Raw genomic sequence first — 22,725 nt, forward strand, 5'->3', positions numbered from 1 at the left:
GAGAAGTATTTAGATGTCTATTCTTTCTCATAAGCAGAATCTGCCTGCCATGTGACCCTAAAATCATTGTAGGAGACCCCACAAGCCCCATCTCCTGTAAATACTGGTTCCTACCTCATAATGTCCCTGTAGTAACCACACTCAACAACAGGTTGGGTAGGTGTGCTGAGTACAACCTATGGACTGCCTTAAGAACCTACCTTTTTCTCCCTCTCTTTTAGATGTTCACCTCCACAATATTTGCTGTGATTGGATTCTTGGGTGCTGGATATTCATTTGTCATCTCAGCTGTCTCCATCAACAAGGGTCCTAAATGTCTCATGGTCAATAGCACATGGGGCTACCCCTTCCACAACGGGTAGAGTATACTCTGCAATGTCATTTGTCACCACAAGGGGCACGGGCAGGTAAATGGCCCAGGGGGAAAAACTGCACTTGCCCTGTCATCTTTATTTTACAAGTATCTGGCATGTTGCTCCTTTGAGCAGGGCTGGAGTTATAGAGTGGAGTGAAGTTGCAATACATCTCACCTCTAATTGCTCTTGATAGAGACCAAGAGAAATAATAAAAGAGGGCACCACAACTGGTTTGAGGGAAGGAAATAGGTGGTATCTCCACTCAAATCCAAAATTTATCAGCAGACACGTGAGACAACTAATAATATTAACAAACAGAGAGTAGTGGCTTCCATTGCAAAGCCGCCAACTTTTAAAAATAGAATTCACTAAAAGTCTCTTAGAACCTTACTTCTTTTTCAAAACTTAAAAATTAAGAACTCCTGGGTCTGCGTTTAAGCACAACAAAGGCCTACACCGGGCCAGGTTGAGCCCTTTGTTTAGGGCTCCTACCCTAAACAAAGCCTCTAACAGCCATTGAGTCCATGTCCCTGCTGTATTTTATTTATTTTTTTATTTTTTGAGGAATTTTTAAGAGACTTCCTATAGTTCCTCTTTTTTAAAATTAATTAATTCAGTTATTATTTTTTTAATTGAAGAAATGATTTAAATTCTCCCCCCCAATCTACCTCCTCCCTCCCCTCCTACCCTCTGATAACTACTAGTCTATTGTCCATGTCATATCAGAAAACGAGAATAATTACTCACTAACAAGGCTTAAAGGCTCTCACTAATATCCTGAACGGTCTATAACTAAAAGACTTTTTTAAGGTGCAAATGACATTGGAAACACTAGATTCTTCATGAGAGTTAATGTTAACAGATCTCATTAAAATAACACTTCAAATTTTCATGATATTTTGTAGTTTATAAAGACATTTTTTTCACAAATTTATAATTTAATCTCCATAGCAACCCCAAGAGGAAGCTGCTCCTTGCCAAGGCAGGCTTATCCAGTTTAACTTGCTCAAAGTCACACTGCTGGTTGAGGGCAGAGGCAGGTCTCAAATTCATACATCCTGACTTCCAGTCTCAGCCTTTTTGCATTACACATCCTCTCCCTCTGGACTGCACTGTCCAATACAGTGGCCAGTAGCTTTATGTAGATATTTAAATTTAAATTCATTTAAATGAAATAAAGTTAAAAATTCCTCAGTCACATTAGCCTTATTTCAAGCACTCGATGGCCACAGATGGCTAGTAGTGACTGTATTGAATGTTACAGACTTAGGACATTCCCCTCGTCACAGACAGTCTATTAGATAGTGCTATGTAGACTCTAACCTCTACAAGGCCTGGGACTGTTCCATTTTGTTCACCATGGCAGCCCATCCACCGAGCACAGTGACTGACAACTAGAGGATCAGGGTATATGGTTTTTGGGTCCTGCTGCACATGAATGATGGGTCTATGACTAGAAAATCTATAGGACACCAATGTATGAACTCAAATCCCTATTACTACTTTACAGTGAGAGTCCGAAGAACCTCAGAGTGGACTTCAGATGGGAAAGATGGCAGTACTCGTTCTGTTATGATCTGAGGTCTCGGTTTGTTCACAGTGTTTCATATATAATATCATTTCTACCTTACTCTATAGTGAAACAGGAGTATAAGACCTCTAATATCCTCATATAGCGTGCAGTGATTTCAAAATTATTTTACTGTGAAAAGCCTTCTCATCTTACAGAAGACAGTTGGGGCTCCACTGCCCTGTGAAGCGTGTACTCCTGTTTAACTGTAGAGTAGGGTACAAGTGATATTCATCAGCGCAGCATTAAACATGTTTTTTTGGTTGTTGTTTATTCTATTACGTGAATACTATCCTTGATTAACTTAAAATCAATTAGATTAATTTTATGTCCAAAACGACAGAAGGAGAAAGGGAACACAACAGATGTCAAGTAACATTCCAAAGCAGTACAATGGTCTTATACATCTGGCATTGAGGGCCTAACACCTCCCCTGACACACTCACACCCTGCTTGTGGTGCTATGGAACTAATGGCCAAGGTCAGGAGAGTGACAGCTGGTCTGTGAGCCAGTACAGGAAATGTGAGCTTGGGGCAAGGACGGGAAATCACTTTTCAAAGTACTCTGTGCTAGTCCTTCTGGAGAAGCAAGTTTTCATTTACATCACAATCATGTATTGTACATTACTCTCTGATAAACATTGTCACATATGTTATTTTATCTACTCCTCACAAGTAATCCATCCTTTAATGGATATCAGATTAGAGAGGTTTAATAATAAAAGCAGAATAAACTTTTCAGACAAGTGGAAACATTTCGGAATTTTTCATATTTCCGTTCGCTTCATGGCTTTGATAAGGCTCTGAAGAAGGAAAGGTTTAAATACCTAGACATCTGCATAGTAGCTTTAAATTATCATATGATTTAAAATTGGTATGTAAGGTCGTATCATAAACCATATATATCACACTTCCTAGGCAATTGATAGGGTAAGGATAATTTTGACTATTTATGCGTTTTTCTGTTCATCCTGACTTTAGAATTTAATCCCAGGTAAGATGCAAGTCCATTCTCTGTGCAAGGAATGAAATATGGCACAATTGGTACAAGAAAGGCTTTCAGGAGGATGGATCCAGGCAGAGTGCATATCACTGCATCCTCTGCCACCTACCATAGTTTTCTCAGTGTTCCATTGTCCCCTATGTCCTGTGACTTAGCCTCTGAGACAAGAACTCATATTCCTTTTTTGACCTTTTTCTCCCACTGCCAGCTCCAAACCTTCCCTTGGAATGCAGACACCCATCCTGAGTTATATATAACAATAATTGAATCTTCTGTTGCTTAGTGTTTTTCAGTTAACAAAGTGCTTTCACCCACAGTGTTTCATTTGTTCCTCCCCAAAAAGTTTATGAGATTATCAACTCAGCTACAGAGGACATAACTGAAACCCAGAGAGAACAGTGACTTTCTGAAAAGAATGCTGTTTATTAATGACTGAAGTTGAATCTAAGTTTTCTGACTCCAAGTCACAGCACTTTATCTTGAACACAATTTATATTGATTCACACTATCTGCTTTTAGTATAGATTCCACCTAGCAAAGCTCAGGAGCCTCCTATCTCCAGTCCTTTTTACTATGCCATGGACTCTTCTTATCTATCAGATCCCAATGTGTAAGCATTGCAGCAGTTATCACTGTCACTGCAAACCTAACACACGTACACAGCTACTTAGGAGGTAGAAAAGATAAATCACTTGTATGAGCCCAAACAGAAGTGCTCAAGACAGTTTGCCCCTCTCCCCTTGTCACTAAATGGCAGGAGAGGCAGCTGCTTCTCCCTCCTCCACCTTTTCCTGTTAATGATCAAGGGCTATGTATTTTGCATATATTAATCTTACTTAATCTTCCTAATAAATTTGAGAATTCCTATCCCCAAACTAGAAAAATGAAGGTCAAAAGGTTAATTTGCTGAGGGTTCCCCAGCTAGTAAGTAATAGAAGGAGTATTAAAAAACAAACAAAATAAAAACACTTGACAGTACCCTACTTTGTGTAGAAACTTCTCCCAAACATGGAGCAAAGGAGGACATACATGGTCCCTGTCCTTGTGAGCACATGTTTAGTTAGGGTGACAACACAAGCCAGACCCTCACGATGCAGAAAGGGATGAAATGGAGAAATGCAAGGGAAATTTCATTAAGGGGATGATATGGGCTGGTTTTGGAAGATGAGCAAAGATGAAGGGAAACACATTTCAGGTAGAGAGAAGAGTAAGCCCTGAGGCAACTAAGAAAAGGCCCAACATGGTCAGAGAATGTCAGTTTACTGTGCAGCCGGAAGCTCAGGGTGAATGTGGGGGAGAGGCAAAGAAGGGGGCACCATGTGAGGCAGATGACTGAGGGGCAGGCCAGACCCTCAGAACACCAGGAGACAGCAGAGGCTTCAGGCAGAACACAATGTGAACTCCTGGAAGTTTCCGAAACATTACGTTGGTGGCAACATGGAAGATGAACAGAAGGGCTCAGTAACTTGAGAGAGAACATAGAAATAGGAGGTTGGAGTCACAATCCAGATGAGATCATGAGCATCCACAAGGCAATACAACTGGGCTCAAAAGAAGGAAACAAATTTCAGAGACTATCTGAGATGGAATCATCAGGATTAGCTGTGAGAGAAAAGGGGGAAAGTGATCAAGGTGGATTCTGAGATTTCCAGCTTGGGGCACAAAATCCAGGGCTCTTCAATGATGTAGTATTTAACACTGTTTTCCTCAAAAATGTTTGTTGGTGATCATATTAAAGGAGCAAAGATAATTAACTCTTTTGGTCATGAGAACTATACTAAAGAAGCATCCCAGAAGGAAAAGGAACCTGGGACATTTTGAGATATATCTTCTTGGCTTAATTTGAAGTAGGATCTCCTCCCACTCAAGGTCTTCCTCTCTAAGACAATTGGCCACCTCTGCCTTGACCCTGAGCTGACGAAAGGGAAGCAGCTGGCACAGGGCATGGAGACAGCTGTGGGGAAGGGGATAGGGAACCAGAGGAAAGGCCAAGGACATTCAGCAGTGCGGGAAGAACAAAGGACATAGCCAAGCACAGTACTCCCTCGTCAGGCTGCAACCCTGCTTGCTCCCTGGGAAAGTGGTGAAGAGAGTACTCTCCCATCAAGACACAGAACTGAATTCAATTAATGATCTCTCTGGACTTTCAGTTAACATTATCTGCATTTGCACTTCAAAGATTACTTAACAGCAAGAAACCCCAAGCTTCTTCTGAACACACTCCCTAGAGCTGAAAGCACATCCATCAGTAGTGGGACAAAGGATCATACAACGTGTTCGCAGCTGTCACAAAACAAGAAACTACCACAAATGTTAAGAACTGGCTTTGTCCTTGTCTTTACAGGACTTAAGGTAGTCATACACCTGCCACATAACAATGGTGAATAATGTACAATGGATTCATCTCTCAGCTCTTTCTCTGTGAAATGTGGTGACATCCAGATGTACTTCACAAATTCAGGCGAGAATGAAATATCATGAAGTACATAAAGCACTCAGCACAGTTACTGCCAGATACTGCTTGCTAAGCTTTCAGCTTTATTATTTTTTTAATAACAATGTTATAAATGGAATTAATTACTAAGTATTAGAACTTTCTAAAATATGCTTTTATAATTATTTTATGACAATTTCAATCTTTTCAAGCATTAATGTGGATACAAAGAGAATAATCTCTTTATCACATTTATAAGTAAACCTTGATTGACACACTATTATAGAGGCATTTATATGTTTCATCAATAAATCATATTTCGAATATACTATAGAGGGATTTGTGTAATTGTTAAGAGGATGGCTTTGGAGTCAGACAGACCCAGGATCATATCCAGGCACTTCCATTTCTAGATTCAATTTCTAATCTGCATACGGCCGTATGTTCATTTATTCAAAGACAGTTTCCTGAAGGCTACTCCATGCCAGGCATTGGCCAAGGAAAGCACCACCTCCTGGGAGGACTGGGGAAGGTGACATAAAGCAGCTAGCCCAGTGCCTGGCACATGAGCAGATCACAATACACAAAAGCTGCTGTTATTTACTGAACACACTGAGAGGATTAAGTGAGATAATGCATCTAAGGCTCTCAAGGAGTAGAGGTTTTATTGCTGTGTTTTGTTTGTTTGTGTTTTTAGTTAGAAAGTGAAAAGATTGCACTAGGTGGTTTTTGAGATGTTCTTTTTTGTAAAAATATAATTGCAAAAATGTTTAACCACTTATTTAGTAAAAACTATGACTTTCGAAGATTTTTAACTCCTTTTAAGATGTGAGAGACTCTTCCGCCTAGACTTCATTTTTCACTGAGACAACCCATTCCACCAGGAAGGGCCACATGCCAACAAATGTTTCCAGACCACTCAGCCTTGCTCTGAAAGGGCAAGAAGCAACATTAGAAGAAACTGACCTGAGTGTAAGTTCTCAATCGCTGTGCTGGAACAATCTGGCCATTCCTAGAGTTATACCAGATATGTCTAACTGAATGGCAATTTGATTGGAGCGTGCAGGTGGCTCAGAGACAGAGAACTGGCGAGGTGAGCTCTCACAGAATTGGAGCGGCATTTCCCAAAGTGTGCTGTTACATGAACTCACTGAAAAAAATTATAGGCTCTGACGAGATTGAAAACTCTGCAAATTACCACATCGACCCAAATACAAGGCAATGATTAATATAAAACCAACTCTTAGTTTCCCATAAAGTTTCAAAAAAGCTCCTGACTAACATTAATATGTAAACTTTCAGCGATATGTGCATATTTTAAATCACATGTTGTCTAAAATATAAAATAATTTTAATACGTTGATTTTGAAATGCGACTCCCCCACTTACATATTTTTTTAATATATTCATGCTTCTTTACATCGATGTCTTTGCTACGACTAAAGACACCTGTTGAGTGTCAAAGGTTTCCCACAGCACATCTCTTCTCTTCCATATCAGTTGGGACACAACACTTTTGTGTCCATGTATGGTGCTGTCAATGGAAATTTCACTCCTTGTCACAAATATCGATTTACAGGAGACAAAGCCATATTCAAACATTCCTCTCACAGGCATATATTAGTGATCCGCCACACTGTAAACACTAAGAGTGCTCATCCAGAATGGCCTTTAAAAGGCTTATTAGCCAGAATAGCCAAGACTAGAAATTGTGAAGTCCTCATTCCTAGAATAACTAAGAAATCTGTTTAAAAAAAAAATTGTATTCAATTCTGTCATCTAAAATTAATTGGGTTGTTTCTCTCCTTGTCAAATATCGATTTACAGGAGACAAAGCCATATTCAAACATTCCTCTCACAGGCATATATTAGTGATCCGCCACACTGTAAACACTAAGAGTGCTCATCCAGAATGGCCTTTAAAAGGCTTATTAGCCAGAATATCCAAGACTAGAAATTGTGAAGTCCTCATTCCTAGAATAACTAAGAAATCTGTTTAAAAAAAAAATTGTATTCAATTCTGTCATCTAAAATTAATTGGGTTGTTTCAAATTGACCAAAATTTTTCATTTACTTCTGACCTAAATTATACTCACAAATGTTCTTATTTTTCCCCCCCAAAAACACAATTGTAAAAACTGTATCTGTTACACTGGCACAAACCTTTTATATAAATGAATATTAAACTATATCCTTCTGAAAAATGTTTGTAGTATTTCTTAGGCCTATTCACAAATGTTCTTGATGGTGAGAGTGAAGTGAATTTAGGGTAAACATAAAAATCAAAGGAAAAAAATCGAAGTAATGAATAACAAAATACCTTAGTCATTGAAAACATCCAAAAGGTAGTTACCCAGTGCAGTGCATAAGTCAGGAAGAAGAAAAACAGAACAATGTCCTAACTAGTTTCACATAATTCACTGTATCCATGGCTTCAAGAAGTTTATGTTCTGGTTGGGGATGACAGACTTAGAAAGCTACACATTAATGTGTTGTAGGCACTGTGCTGTGCTAGAATTACGGAGGGAGAAGGGATGTATCTGACATTAAACTTAGGTTAGCGCATATAATTTTCACAGGAGAGCTTTAGGTAGGCTTCCTCATGCCTATTTTATAGACGAGACAACTAAGATTCTGGGGAAGCATCCATTATTTAGAGTCATCGCACAGAGAAAAGTGGCAAAGCTGAGATTTGAGCCTGGGTCTGCTGACCTTTAAAATCATGTGCTTTGCACTACACTTTCATGTCCCCAAAGTAATAGTAATAGAGGTGATAATTTTCCACCTCTATTTCCAAAATATTGTTTTCACGTTCGTTTCTTATTACCGTTTAGAATGGACATTGCATCTCTGGACCTAATTTTTTCATCTGTAAGAGAGAGTTCGTCTGGATGGGCTCTAGGGTTGTGTCGGCCTTTCACATTGCCTAATTTTTTTAATTTTATAAATGAAAAAGAAAAATACTAGTACAATCTATTTTTCACTAAGTAATCTCTCTGTCATATAAAAACATTTAAAAGGAGTGGAATGTTGGGCTTATTTAATCCGGAGAAGAGAAAAGTTTTAGAGGGTAGAAAGGATGAAGAGATGTTAAATATAAAATATGCTTATTTAAGATATTTAATGTCTTCAGATATTTTAAAGTCTGCCACCACGTGGAAGAGAGGTTGAACTCAATCATCTTGACCTCAAGGAATATAACTATGACCAATGAGAAGTATTTCTAGATGTCTATTCTTTCTCATAAGCAGAATCTGCCTGCCATGTGACCCTAAAATCATTGTAGGAGACCCCACAAGCCCCATCTCCTGTAAATACTGGTTCCTACCTCATAATGTCCCTGTAGTAACCACACTCAACAACAGGTTGGGTAGGTGTGCTGAGTACAACCTATGGACTGCCTTAAGAACCTACCTTTTTCTCCCTCTCTTTTAGATGTTCACCTCCACAATATTTGCTGTGATTGGATTCTTGGGTGCTGGATATTCATTTGTCATCTCAGCTGTCTCCATCAACAAGGGTCCTAAATGTCTCATGGTCAATAGCACATGGGGCTACCCCTTCCACAACGGGTAGAGTATACTCTGCAATGTCATTTGTCACCACAAGGGGCACGGGCAGGTAAATGGCCCAGGGGGAAAAACTGCACTTGCCCTGTCATCTTTATTTTACAAGTATCTGGCATGTTGCTCCTTTGAGCAGGGCTGGAGTTATAGAGTGGAGTGAAGTTGCAATACATCTCACCTCTAATTGCTCTTGATAGAGACCAAGAGAAATAATAAAAGAGGGCACCACAACTGGTTTGAGGGAAGGAAATAGGTGGTATCTCCACTCAAATCCAAAATTTATCAGCAGACACGTGAGACAACTAATAATATTAACAAACAGAGAGTAGTGGCTTCCATTGCAAATCTCATATCAGAAAACGAGAATAATTACTCACTAACAAGGCTTAAAGGCTCTCACTAATATCCTGAACGGTCTATAACTAAAAGACTTTTTTAAGGTGCAAATGACATTGGAAACACTAGATTCTTCATGAGAGTTAATGTTAACAGATCTCATTAAAATAACACTTCAAATTTTCATGATATTTTGTAGTTTATAAAGACATTTTTTTCACAAATTTATAATTTAATCTCCATAGCAACCCCAAGAGGAAGCTGCTCCTTGCCAAGGCAGGCTTATCCAGTTTAACTTGCTCAAAGTCACACTGCTGGTTGAGGGCAGAGGCAGGTCTCAAAATCATACATCCTGACTTCCAGTCTCAGCCTTTTTGCATTACACATCCTCTCTCTCTAGACTGCACTGTCCAATACAGTGGCCAGTAGCTTTATGTAGATATTTAAATTTAAATTCATTTAAATGAAATAAGGTTAAAAATTCCTCAGTCACATTAGCCTTATTTCAAGCACTCGATGGCCACAGATGGCTAGTAGTGACTGTATTGAATGTTACAGACTTAGGACATTCCCCTCGTCACAGACAGTCTATTAGATAGTGTTATGTAGACTCTAACCTCTACAAGGCCTGGGACTGTTCCATTTTGTTCACCATGGCAGCCCATCCACCGAGCACAGTGACTGACAACTAGAGGATTGGGGTATGTGGTTTTTGGGTCCTGCTGCACATGAATGATGGGTCTATGACTAGAAAATCTATAGGACACCAATGTATGAACTCAAATCCCTATTACTACTTTACAGTGAGAGTCCGAAGAACCTCAGAGTGGACTTCAGATGGGAAAGATGGCAGTACTCGTTCTGTTATGATCTGAGGTCTCGGTTTGTTCACAGTGTTTCATATATAATATCATTTCTACCTTACTCTATAGTGAAACAGGAGTATAAGACCTCTAATATCCTCATATAGCGTGCAGTGATTTCAAAATTATTTTACTGTGAAAAGCCTTCTCATCTTACAGAAGACAGTTGGGGCTCCACTGCCCTGTGAAGCGTGTACTCCTGTTTAACTGTAGAGTAGGGTACAAGTGATATTCATCAGCGCAGCATTAAACATGTTTTTTTGGTTGTTGTTTATTCTATTACGTGAATACTATCCTTGATTAACTTAAAATCAATTAGATTAATTTTATGTCCAAAACGACAGAAGGAGAAAGGGAACACAACAGATGTCAAGTAACATTCCAAAGCAGTACAATGGTCTTATACATCTGGCATTGAGGGCCTAACACCTCCCCTGACACACTCACACCCTGCTTGTGGTGCTATGGAACTAATGGCCAAGGTCAGGAGAGTGACAGCTGGTCTGTGAGCCAGTACAGGAAATGTGAGCTTGGGGCAAGGACGGGAAATCACTTTTCAAAGTACTCTGTGCTAGTCCTTCTGGAGAAGCAAGTTTTCATTTACATCACAATCATGTATTGTACATTACTCTCTGATAAACATTGTCACATATGTTATTTTATCTACTCCTCACAAGTAATCCATCCTTTAATGGATATCAGATTAGAGAGGTTTAATAATAAAAGCAGAATAAACTTTTCAGACAAGTGGAAACATTTCGGAATTTTTCATATTTCCGTTCGCTTCATGGCTTTGATAAGGCTCTGAAGAAGGAAAGGTTTAAATACCTAGACATCTGCATAGTAGCTTTAAATTATCATATGATTTAAAATTGGTATGTAAGGTCGTATCATAAACCATATATATCACACTTCCTAGGCAATTGATAGGGTAAGGATAATTTTGACTATTTATGCGTTTTTCTGTTCATCCTGACTTTAGAATTTAATCCCAGGTAAGATGCAAGTCCATTCTCTGTGCAAGGAATGAAATATGGCACAATTGGTACAAGAAAGGCTTTCAGGAGGATGGATCCAGGCAGAGTGCATATCACTGCATCCTCTGCCACCTACCATAGTTTTCTCAGTGTTCCATTGTCCCCTATGTCCTGTGACTTAGCCTCTGAGACAAGAACTCATATTCCTTTTTTGACCTTTTTCTCCCACTGCCAGCTCCAAACCTTCCCTTGGAATGCAGACACCCATCCTGAGTTATATATAACAATAATTGAATCTTCTGTTGCTTAGTGTTTTTCAGTTAACAAAGTGCTTTCACCCACAGTGTTTCATTTGTTCCTCCCCAAAAAGTTTATGAGATTATCAACTCAGCTACAGAGGACATAACTGAAACCCAGAGAGAACAGTGACTTTCTGAAAAGAATGCTGTTTATTAATGACTGAAGTTGAATCTAAGTTTTCTGACTCCAAGTCACAGCACTTTATCTTGAACACAATTTATATTGATTCACACTATCTGCTTTTAGTATAGATTCCACCTAGCAAAGCTCAGGAGCCTCCTATCTCCAGTCCTTTTTACTATGCCATGGACTCTTCTTATCTATCAGATCCCAATGTGTAAGCATTGCAGCAGTTATCACTGTCACTGCAAACCTAACACACGTACACAGCTACTTAGGAGGTAGAAAAGATAAATCACTTGTATGAGCCCAAACAGAAGTGCTCAAGACAGTTTGCCCCTCTCCCCTTGTCACTAAATGGCAGGAGAGGCAGCTGCTTCTCCCTCCTCCACCTTTTCCTGTTAATGATCAAGGGCTATGTATTTTGCATATATTAATCTTACTTAATCTTCCTAATAAATTTGAGAATTCCTATCCCCAAACTAGAAAAATGAAGGTCAAAAGGTTAATTTGCTGAGGGTTCCCCAGCTAGTAAGTAATAGAAGGAGTATTAAAAAACAAACAAAATAAAAACACTTGACAGTACCCTACTTTGTGTAGAAACTTCTCCCAAACATGGAGCAAAGGAGGACATACATGGTCCCTGTCCTTGTGAGCACATGTTTAGTTAGGGTGACAACACAAGCCAGACCCTCACGATGCAGAAAGGGATGAAATGGAGAAATGCAAGGGAAATTTCATTAAGGGGATGATATGGGCTGGTTTTGGAAGATGAGCAAAGATGAAGGGAAACACATTTCAGGTAGAGAGAAGAGTAAGCCCTGAGGCAACTAAGAAAAGGCCCAACATGGTCAGAGAATGTCAGTTTACTGTGCAGCCGGAAGCTCAGGGTGAATGTGGGGGAGAGGCAAAGAAGGGGGCACCATGTGAGGCAGATGACTGAGGGGCAGGCCAGACCCTCAGAACACCAGGAGACAGCAGAGGCTTCAGGCAGAACACAATGTGAACTCCTGGAAGTTTCCGAAACATTACGTTGGTGGCAACATGGAAGATGAACAGAAGGGCTCAGTAACTTGAGAGAGAACATAGAAATAGGAGGTTGGAGTCACAATCCAGATGAGATCATGAGCATCCACAAGGCAATACAACTGGGCTCAAAAGAAGGAAACAAATTTCAGAGACTATCTGAGATGGAATCATCAGGATTAGCTGTGAGAGAAAAGGGGGAAAGTGATCAAGGTGGATTCTGAGATTTCCAGCTTGGGGCACAAAATCCAGGGCTCTTCAATGATGTAGTATTTAACACTGTTTTCCTCAAAAATGTTTGTTGGTGATCATATTAAAGGAGCAAAGATAATTAACTCTTTTGGTCATGAGAACTATACTAAAGAAGCATCCCAGAAGGAAAAGGAACCTGGGACATTTTGAGATATATCTTCTTGGCTTAATTTGAAGTAGGATCTCCTCCCACTCAAGGTCTTCCTCTCTAAGACAATTGGCCACCTCTGCCTTGACCCTGAGCTGACGAAAGGGAAGCAGCTGGCACAGGGCATGGAGACAGCTGTGGGGAAGGGGATAGGGAACCAGAGGAAAGGCCAAGGACATTCAGCAGTGCGGGAAGAACAAAGGACATAGCCAAGCACAGTACTCCCTCGTCAGGCTGCAACCCTGCTTGCTCCCTGGGAAAGTGGTGAAGAGAGTACTCTCCCATCAAGACACAGAACTGAATTCAATTAATGATCTCTCTGGACTTTCAGTTAACATTATCTGCATTTGCACTTCAAAGATTACTTAACAGCAAGAAACCCCAAGCTTCTTCTGAACACACTCCCTAGAGCTGAAAGCACATCCATCAGTAGTGGGACAAAGGATCATACAACGTGTTCGCAGCTGTCACAAAACAAGAAACTACCACAAATGTTAAGAACTGGCTTTGTCCTTGTCTTTACAGGACTTAAGGTAGTCATACACCTGCCACATAACAATGGTGAATAATGTACAATGGATTCATCTCTCAGCTCTTTCTCTGTGAAATGTGGTGACATCCAGATGTACTTCACAAATTCAGGCGAGAATGAAATATCATGAAGTACATAAAGCACTCAGCACAGTTACTGCCAGATACTGCTTGCTAAGCTTTCAGCTTTATTATTTTTTTAATAACAATGTTATAAATGGAATTAATTACTAAGTATTAGAACTTTCTAAAATATGCTTTTATAATTATTTTATGACAATTTCAATCTTTTCAAGCATTAATGTGGATACAAAGAGAATAATCTCTTTATCACATTTATAAGTAAACCTTGATTGACACACTATTATAGAGGCATTTATATGTTTCATCAATAAATCATATTTCGAATATACTATAGAGGGATTTGTGTAATTGTTAAGAGGATGGCTTTGGAGTCAGACAGACCCAGGATCATATCCAGGCACTTCCATTTCTAGATTCAATTTCTAATCTGCATACGGCCGTATGTTCATTTATTCAAAGACAGTTTCCTGAAGGCTACTCCATGCCAGGCATTGGCCAAGGAAAGCACCACCTCCTGGGAGGACTGGGGAAGGTGACATAAAGCAGCTAGCCCAGTGCCTGGCACATGAGCAGATCACAATACACAAAAGCTGCTGTTATTTACTGAACACACTCCCTGTGCTGGAAATGGGGGCAGAGGTAGGGGACATGGTCTCTGCTCTGGTGAGTGTGCAGTCCCACACTGAAGACAGATGGACAATCAATGAACGACACAGAGTGCTGGGAAGCACAGAAGGGATACCAAAGCCAGCCAAGGGCAGGAGGAGCATCAGGACTCTGTCTCGGAGGAAGAGGTGGCACCTGAATTACCAGGCAGAGTGGGCCAGGCAAGCATTCGGGCCCCCCTATTCCTTCCTTCAGCTGCCTTAGATGCTGGCAAGAAGTGAGTTGCATGGAATCCATGGCATTCTGTTCCGATGATGCTGGGATTACTGCAGCTCACGTGGAAGTGTCCTTCGCGAGACTGGCGTGCTTTAAAACTGCGGTGGAGTAAACTGCAGTTATGTACACTGCCTCAGCTCCTCTTGCTTCACAGAATGTGGAAACGTGCTTAGCTACCAGGCCCATGATAACTCAGGGCCCCCTCTCCCCGGAAGTTGGAGAGTTGGACGCAGCGATCAATGCCGCAATCTCTGAGTCTCAAAACCTGAGAGTTTGGCGGGGAGAGAAGAAGGGCCGGGAATGGGATATCCTGGTGGTTTGTGAAGGGTGAGGCAGCAGCAGGAGTGGGGCTGAGAGGATTGCTCTAGGCACCCAAACTCAATCCTTGCTTCCAAGTTCCCCCATGAGCATTTTACTAATCTCACCACCAGGAGGGGCTGTCATCTTGCCACTGTACAAACTCTTCAGGAGAGGGAAAGAACTCAGGATTGCCAGTCACTTCATCTTGGGGTCTTTTCTTTACAAAAGGTGACTGAAAACTACTGTCTCTCCATAACCTCTTGTCATCATCACGTTTAAAAATTGTGAAGATAGATAAAACTACATGGAAAAATGCAGAACAGAACAAGACTTTAAAAATAATAAATACCAAAAAGAACTCTTGTAGAACAATACAAAAGGTATATTCTCTCAGAGAACTGTCGCAATTGTGAGGTTGCTCTCAGCCTGTCTAATAGATGAAGAAACTGATGCTCCGGTGGAGATGTGGGGTGAGGATAAGTAACTTGTATGAAGAATACACAGCTAGAAAGAGGAATGCTTGCGTTCAAACCCAAGTTCATTGGAATCCAAAATACCAGGCCCTTTCCTTTAATCAGACAGTTCAGATTAAGTAAAGTAACAATAACAGTACTAGTGCTTATTGAGCACTTACTACACACTAGGCACTGTCCTAAGCACTTTACTAGTATTAACTCATTTAATCTTCACAATAACTGTGGTTTGACAGACAATGTTAGTCCCGTTTTACAGATAAGTCACACAGCTAGTGAGCAGCTAGAACCTGTGCCTTATGGAAAGGTGGATCGATGCTATAAACGTTCTATATTTAAATCGAGAACGAAATGCTTGTACTTTCATTCCTTCTGCTTTATTAAATGCCAAGGCATCTTCCATCATTGCAAAGACTTTTTAGATTTTAATACAGAATGTCCTTATATAAGTGTGTACTGGTCCACTGGAGAATTCATCAGAAACAAGAGTTATCAAAAAGATCTAAAAACCGTAAGGCAACTTAATTTAATAGTCAGATGAAGAATTTCCCACTGAGGCCTTGGGAGAATAGAGGGTGCACAAAGGAAGAGGGGAATACCAATTTATAACTCTAAGAATGTGAGAAGGAATGATAATAATCCATAAGATTGACCCACTTTACTGTTATTTTGGTCTTGAAGATAGCATAACTACACATTTCTCCATCACAGACAGCGTAACTTCACATTTCTCCAATATAAACTGCCCTGTATATTGCAGTGGACTCCTAATATACTTATTTTATAAACATATTAAGCAGTTTCTCCATTTTAAAGTCTTTGTAAAATATATATTAAGGCAACAGGTTATTATTGCTTTTAATTAATTAAATCTTTTTGCATGTGGAATATGTTAACAAAAATATAGTTAAATTCACAATACTTTTTTTAATTTGCAATTTTTAAGGCTAGAATTAGGCCTTTAAAAAGATCGAGCTCTTTCCCTATACTATATGACACTGTTGTACTTTACATGGCTTCAGATGGCCAGTAGACTTGATAGATAATTTGTCAAAAGTTCAAATGATCTCTAATGACAGTAGGTGGGATAAAAGTCATGAACATGTGTGAGATTCTACTCCTGAAGTGTCTTCATTTTCCAGGCCTTATAATAAATATTGATTGAATTTACCCATTCTCTTGGTCAGCTCACAAAAATCATTCTGTCCCTTGGTAGCTGTGTGACCTAGGAAGAAGTCACTTAACCTCTCTGTGCTTCAATGTCTTTATTTGTGAAATAGAAGAAAAGAATCATCAGTTTTATATGAGAAACAAATAAGTGAATAAGTTTAAAATGTTTAGAAAGGTTGTAACATAATATATACTCAATAAAAATTTTAGGTATTGTTTTTAAAAGTGCTGTTGTTGTGGAATATGTTTCTTATGGAACTTATGTTTTAGATTGGAAGTATTCCAAAAAAAATTATGATGATGAATTTCCAGTCTAGGGTATTTCATTCTTTTTATAGATGTCTCCTTTCCTCTCCCATGCTCCCCACAGGGATTACCTCATTGATGAAGCTTTATGGAGCAAGTGCCGAGAGCCTGAAAATGTGATTCCCTGGAATCTGACACTTTTCTCCATCCTGCTGGTCACAGGAGGGATCCAGATGCTTCTCTGCGCTTTCCAGGTGGTCAATGGCCTCCTAGGGACCCTCTGTGGAGACTGCCAGTGTTGTGGATGTTGTGGGGTAAGTTAAGGTCTTTGTCCTTTCCCCCCAGCATGCAGGAGGCCAAAGCAGGCCTCTAGCACTAATGGAATGAGAGGGTGGAGAAGGTGGCACCTACAGAAAACCAGAGCCAGGCTACAAAGTCCAGGCAGTCCCTTTTATCAACTCATGGAAACATTGTGTTTCTGAGACCGAGAAGTTTGCTCTCTACGCATGTTAACATACCCAGGCTAAAGATGACAAAAATTTTTATTCTCACACCCTATTGACCATAGGTCTGGAGGCAAAAGAAATCCATGTAATATATAGACATTTACAATAATATTATGTGAAAATTCTCAGTGGGCATTTGTTATATGCACATATTGTCAGCCATAATACATCATGGTCTGGCCCAAAATGTTCTCACCATTTCCTAATTAAATTTACACAGTGGCTTAAAGTTACCAAGGAAGATAGGAAATATGCTTTAGGGTATTTTCTTTTTCCTGGAAAAGAACAAAACATACTCATAAAAAAAAAAAAATTAAAAATTAAAAAAAAAGCCCTACATTTTGATGAGGTTTCTAATATAGAAGAGAGAAATCGTGAAATCATTCTTAAGTGGGGAAAAAAATCACTAAGTATTTAATATCAAAAAATAATTGTATATTATCAACAATAGAAAAAATAAAAGTAAACCTATAAGCAGTAAAATATTGTAATTATTTCAACTAATAACCAAACCAGATCAGGCAATTATTCATACACATGGTTATTTAAATACACAAATTGATGCATGAGGAAAAAATTAAACAGAACTCACTTCTTTAATTGAAATTTATATAAATAAATGTAAATAAAGGTCTCCCTACTTAATATAATTTTCAAATTTTAAATAGTTCAAATAATTTTCTTTAAAGGTTTTGTAATTTTTATTTTTTCTATTATAGTTGACATACAATATTATATTAATTTCAGGTGTACAACACAGTGATTAGACATTTATATAGCTTATGAAATGATCATCCTAATAAATCCAGTACTCATCTGACACCATACATTGTTATTACAATATTAATGACTATATTCCTCATGCTATATTCTACATCCCCATGACTATTTTGTAACTACCATTTAAACCTTTTAACTGCCCCCTTCCTCTACTCCCCTACCCACCCTCTGACAACCATCAAAATGCTCTCTGTATCTTTGAGCTTCTTTCTTCTAGAGTTTTAACAGTGTTATATATGTCTATAAATGAAAAATTGTGCTCATGCCCAAGTGTATGTGTACACATAGAGAAATATAGAAAAGAATTCAGTTAGAAAGTCTACATCTTGCCCTTGTCTCCATCCACCCAATTCCCCCAGTTCATCACCTAGGGAATGTTACCTAATGTCTTATATCTGTATCTTCCCAGAGTGTCTTTTTTATTGTTTTCATTCCCCCACCTTAAAATTTTTTTTCAAAACTTAATAATACTGAAAATACTTATGACATAGTGTTACTTAAAAAGAGCAAAACAGGTGACATCAGAAACATGATGGATGAGAGATGTCTCCAGATCTCTCCCCTTGAAACAACAATAAGCTGAACATCTAAAACTCAAAAAAAAAATAAAATAAAATAACCACCCAACCTTCACACAAGCACGTCTGAAAGAGAGAACTGCTAATAAGAGCTACCACAGGTCAGAGACAAGGGAGTATGGTAGTAGACTGGGAGAAACAAAGAAGCTGCCTCTTGCAGCTGGAGCTCCCTGTAGGAGGAGGAGTAGGTGAGAAGTTCTGGCAAGTTCCCTGAACAGCCCTGCATGGGAGAGCTGTGAGCACCACACAGTGACAGTGCCCAGGGATCAGGGCACAAGGCAGAGAGTGTGGATGGCAGAGAAGCAACAGTTGATTATTACCAGCGGCAGTTGCAAAATGTGTGGCTGAGCCACAGCCCCATCCCCCACTCAGAGAGCATCTCCCCTCATATCCTCCAAGACTAAACACCATGGAGCCCCAAGGGAATCTGAGCAAAAGCTACCAAAACTGTCACTAACACTGACAGGGACCGAGACTGAGGGTAGCGAGTGTGATTAAACATCTACAAGGAAAAACAAAAGGCATTATTAAGGCTTTATATAAAGCAGGGATCCAAGAGGCTTAGACGCCAACTACTGGAAATCAAAAGAAAAACACCTTTTTTGCAACAGGCTAAAGAGAAATCTTTATATAATAAATCCTCTATCTGGAAAATAAGCTTAAAGACATAGAAATATGTGACTTAAATGACAGAGAATTCAGGATGGCACTTCTGAAAAAAACTCAATGAGATCCAAAATAATTCATATCAATAATTCCAGGAATTGAAAAAAAAACTAGATGAGTAGAATGAGTTCTTTAGCAGGGAGATTGAAACTCTTAAGAAGAACCAAATAGAACTTCTAGAGGTGAAGAACACACTAAAAGAGATGAAAAATGAAATAGGAAGTTTGGGAAATAGAGTTGAACAAATGGAGGAAAGGATCAGTGATATCAAAGAAAGAAATCTATAATAAATCAGAAGGAAGAAAGGAGAAACCAAAAATTGAAAAATAATGAAAGAGAAATAGAAGAACTAGCTAATATCATTAGGAGAGGAAACATAAGAATAATGAGCATTATCGAAGGTAAAGAAAAGGAGCAGGAATTAGAAAATATTTTCAAAAAAATAATTAGTGAGCATTCACCAAATCTAAGGAATGAGCTGGAGCTTGAAATTCAAGAAGTCAACAGAACACCCAATTACTTCAACCCTAAGATGTCTCCTCCCAAGACCTTAAAAATATAAAAAGTTAATGACAAAGAATTTTCAGCCAGGCAAAAGTAGATGGTAACCTATAAAGGAAACCCCATTAGATTATTGTCAGACTTCTCAGAACAAACCTTACATGCCTTAGAAAGGAGTGAAATCAAATATTCAAACTATTAAATGAAAGGAACTACCAGCCAAGTATAATGTATACAGCAAAGCTCTCTAGATATGAAGGAGAAATAAAGACCTTTCCAGACATACAAAAATTGAGGAAATTCTCCACTATGAGGCCTGCAATATAGGAAATACTGAAAGGGGTCAGCTCACCTAAAACAAATGACAAAAAATACAAAACTATGAGTAAAGCAACTAGCAGGCAGATAGAAGCAGAGGAGTGAAACCCTTATTAAGAACAGGGCATTATAAGCATAAACAGTAAGAAGAGAGGGACAAATTGAGTCAACAATAACAGAAAAGGGGAGGATTCAAATATCTAAATTCACGAAGGGGAATGGATATAAGGCACACACCAAAGAAAATGGATTACTATGTATATATAACTATCCTCTATATATTTATAATGATAACCACATGCCAAAGATTCAGAACTAAAGTATATAACATAAAACAAGAAGGATCAGAGGGGAAACTAACAAAACCCAACTGGAAAAAAAAAGGACAAGGAAGCAAATGCTGAGCTACAAGAAAACTAAAAATGAAATGACTATAGGAAAACCTCATATTTCAATAATCACCCTAAATATAAATAGACTGAACTCACCAATAAAAAGGCACAGAGTTGCAGTTTGGATCAAAAAACAAAACCAAACATATGCTGTCTCCATGAGACACCTCTCTCTTCCAAAGACAAATATAAACACAAAATGAAAGAGTTCAAAATGATATATCAAGCAAATGGCATTCAGAGAAAAGCGAGAGTAGCAGTACTGATATTGGACAATATAGACTTCGAAATAAAAAGGGTAAACAAAGATACTGAGGAACACTTCATAATGATAAAGGGAATCATACACCAAGAAGACACAACACTTATTAATATCTATGCTCCCAATCAGGGAGCCCTGAAATATATAAAGCAATTACTAACAGAACTACAGGGAGAAACACTATCCCTAAAGGGAGAAACACTAGACCAAAGCACTATCATACTAGTGGACCTAAATACCTCACTGTCAGATATGGACAGATCATCCAGACAGAAAATCAATATGGAAATAACATCCATAAATGACACATTAGATCAGCTGGACATAATTAACACTCACAGCTGGACATAAAAAACAGCTGCTTATACATTCTTCTCTAGCGCACATGGAACATTCCCAAGGATTGACCACATACTGGGACACAGAGATAGCCTCAACAAATATAAGAGGGTTGAAATCATACCAACCATATTCTCTAATCATAATACTTTGAAGCTAGACATTAACTGTAAAAAGAAAGTGGAAAGAACCACAAATACATGGAGATTAAACAACATGCTACTGAAGAATAACTGAGTCAGAGAAGAAATAAAAAGAGAGATCAAGAGATACATAGAAATGAATAATAATGACAGTACAACGTATCAAAACTTTTGGGACGGCAAAAGTGGTCATAAGAGGAAAGTTCATATCATTACAGGCCTATCTTCAAAAACAAGAATGAGCCCAAATAAACAACCTAATGCTTCATCTCAAAAAACTAGACAAGAAAGAACAAATGAAGCCTAAAATCAGCAGAAAGAAAGAAATAATCAAAACAAGAGCAGAATTAAATGAAATTGAAAACGACAACAACAACAACAACAAAATACAATAAAAAAATAAATGCAACAAAGAGCTGGTTCTTTAAGAAGGTTAATAAAATTGACAAACCTCTGGCTAGACTCACTAAAGAAAAAAGAGAAAGGACACAAATAAACAAAATCAGAGATGAAAGAGGAGAAATTACGACAGACACTGCAGAAATACAAAGGATAATACAAGAATACTATGAGAAAGTATATAACACCAAATTAATTAACCTAGAAGAAATGGACCAGTACTTAGAAAAATACAATCATCCTAGACTGAATCAAGAAGAACTAGAAAATCTAGATAGACCAATCAGCAGTATGGAAATTGAAACAATTATCAAAAACCTACCAAAAAGGAAAAGTCCAGGACCCAATGGCATCGTCAATGAATTCTACCAAACATTCAAAGAGGATTTAATACCTATTCTCCTCAAACTCTTCCAAATAATCGAAGAGGAGGCAATACTTCCTAATTTATTTTATGAAGCCAATATTATCCTAGTACTAAAATCTGGTAAAGCTAACACACACACACACACACACACACACACACACAAACTATAGATCAATATCTCCCATGAACACAGATGCAAAAATCCTAATTAAGATACTAGCAAACTGAATGCAGCAACATATTAAAAAGATTACACACCACAATGAAGTAGGCTTCATCCCAGGGGCACAGGGATGGTTCAACATATGCAAATAGATTAATGTGATACACCACATAAACAAATTAAAAAATAAAAATCATATGATCATATCAACAGATGCAGAAAAAGCCTTCGTCAAAATACAGCATCCATTTATAATCAAAACACAACAAAATCGGTAGAGAAGGAAAGTATCTTACCATAATAAAGGATATATATGACAAACCGTCAGCCAAGATTATACTTAATGGTGAAAAACTAAAAACCTTCCCTCTAAGATCAGGAACAAGGAAAGGCTGTCCATTATTGCCACTGTTATTCAATATAACATTGAAGGTCCTAGCAAGTGCAATCAGGCAAGAGAAAGATATAAAAAGCATCCAAATAAGAAATAAGGGAGTCAAATTGTCACTATTTGCAGATGACATTATTCTCTATATAGAAAACCCTAAACACTCCACAAGAACACTACTAGAAACAATAAACAAATACAGTAGTTTCAGGATACAAAATCAACATTCAAAAATTCATAGCATTCCTATACTTTAATAATGAAGCATCAAAAAAAAAAAAAAAAG

General features: G+C 38.4%; 1 protein-coding gene across 1 annotated transcript in view; it reads left to right on the plus strand.

Moving 5' to 3' along the window:
• LOC102892822 (transmembrane 4 L6 family member 4) overlaps nt 1–22,725 on the plus strand; it is a 44,167-nt gene that overhangs the window by 18,121 nt on the left and 3,321 nt on the right. Inside the window, exons 3-4 of the mRNA XM_006926206.1 lie at nt 222–358; nt 16,762–16,951. Of these exons, the coding sequence (XP_006926268.1) occupies nt 222–358; nt 16,762–16,951 (327 nt within the window). The remainder of the gene's footprint in view (nt 1–221; nt 359–16,761; nt 16,952–22,725) is intronic.

This window comes from Pteropus alecto, unplaced genomic scaffold (assembly GCF_000325575.1).
Source record: "Pteropus alecto unplaced genomic scaffold, ASM32557v1 scaffold239, whole genome shotgun sequence".
Classification (NCBI taxonomy): Eukaryota; Metazoa; Chordata; class Mammalia; order Chiroptera; family Pteropodidae; genus Pteropus; species Pteropus alecto.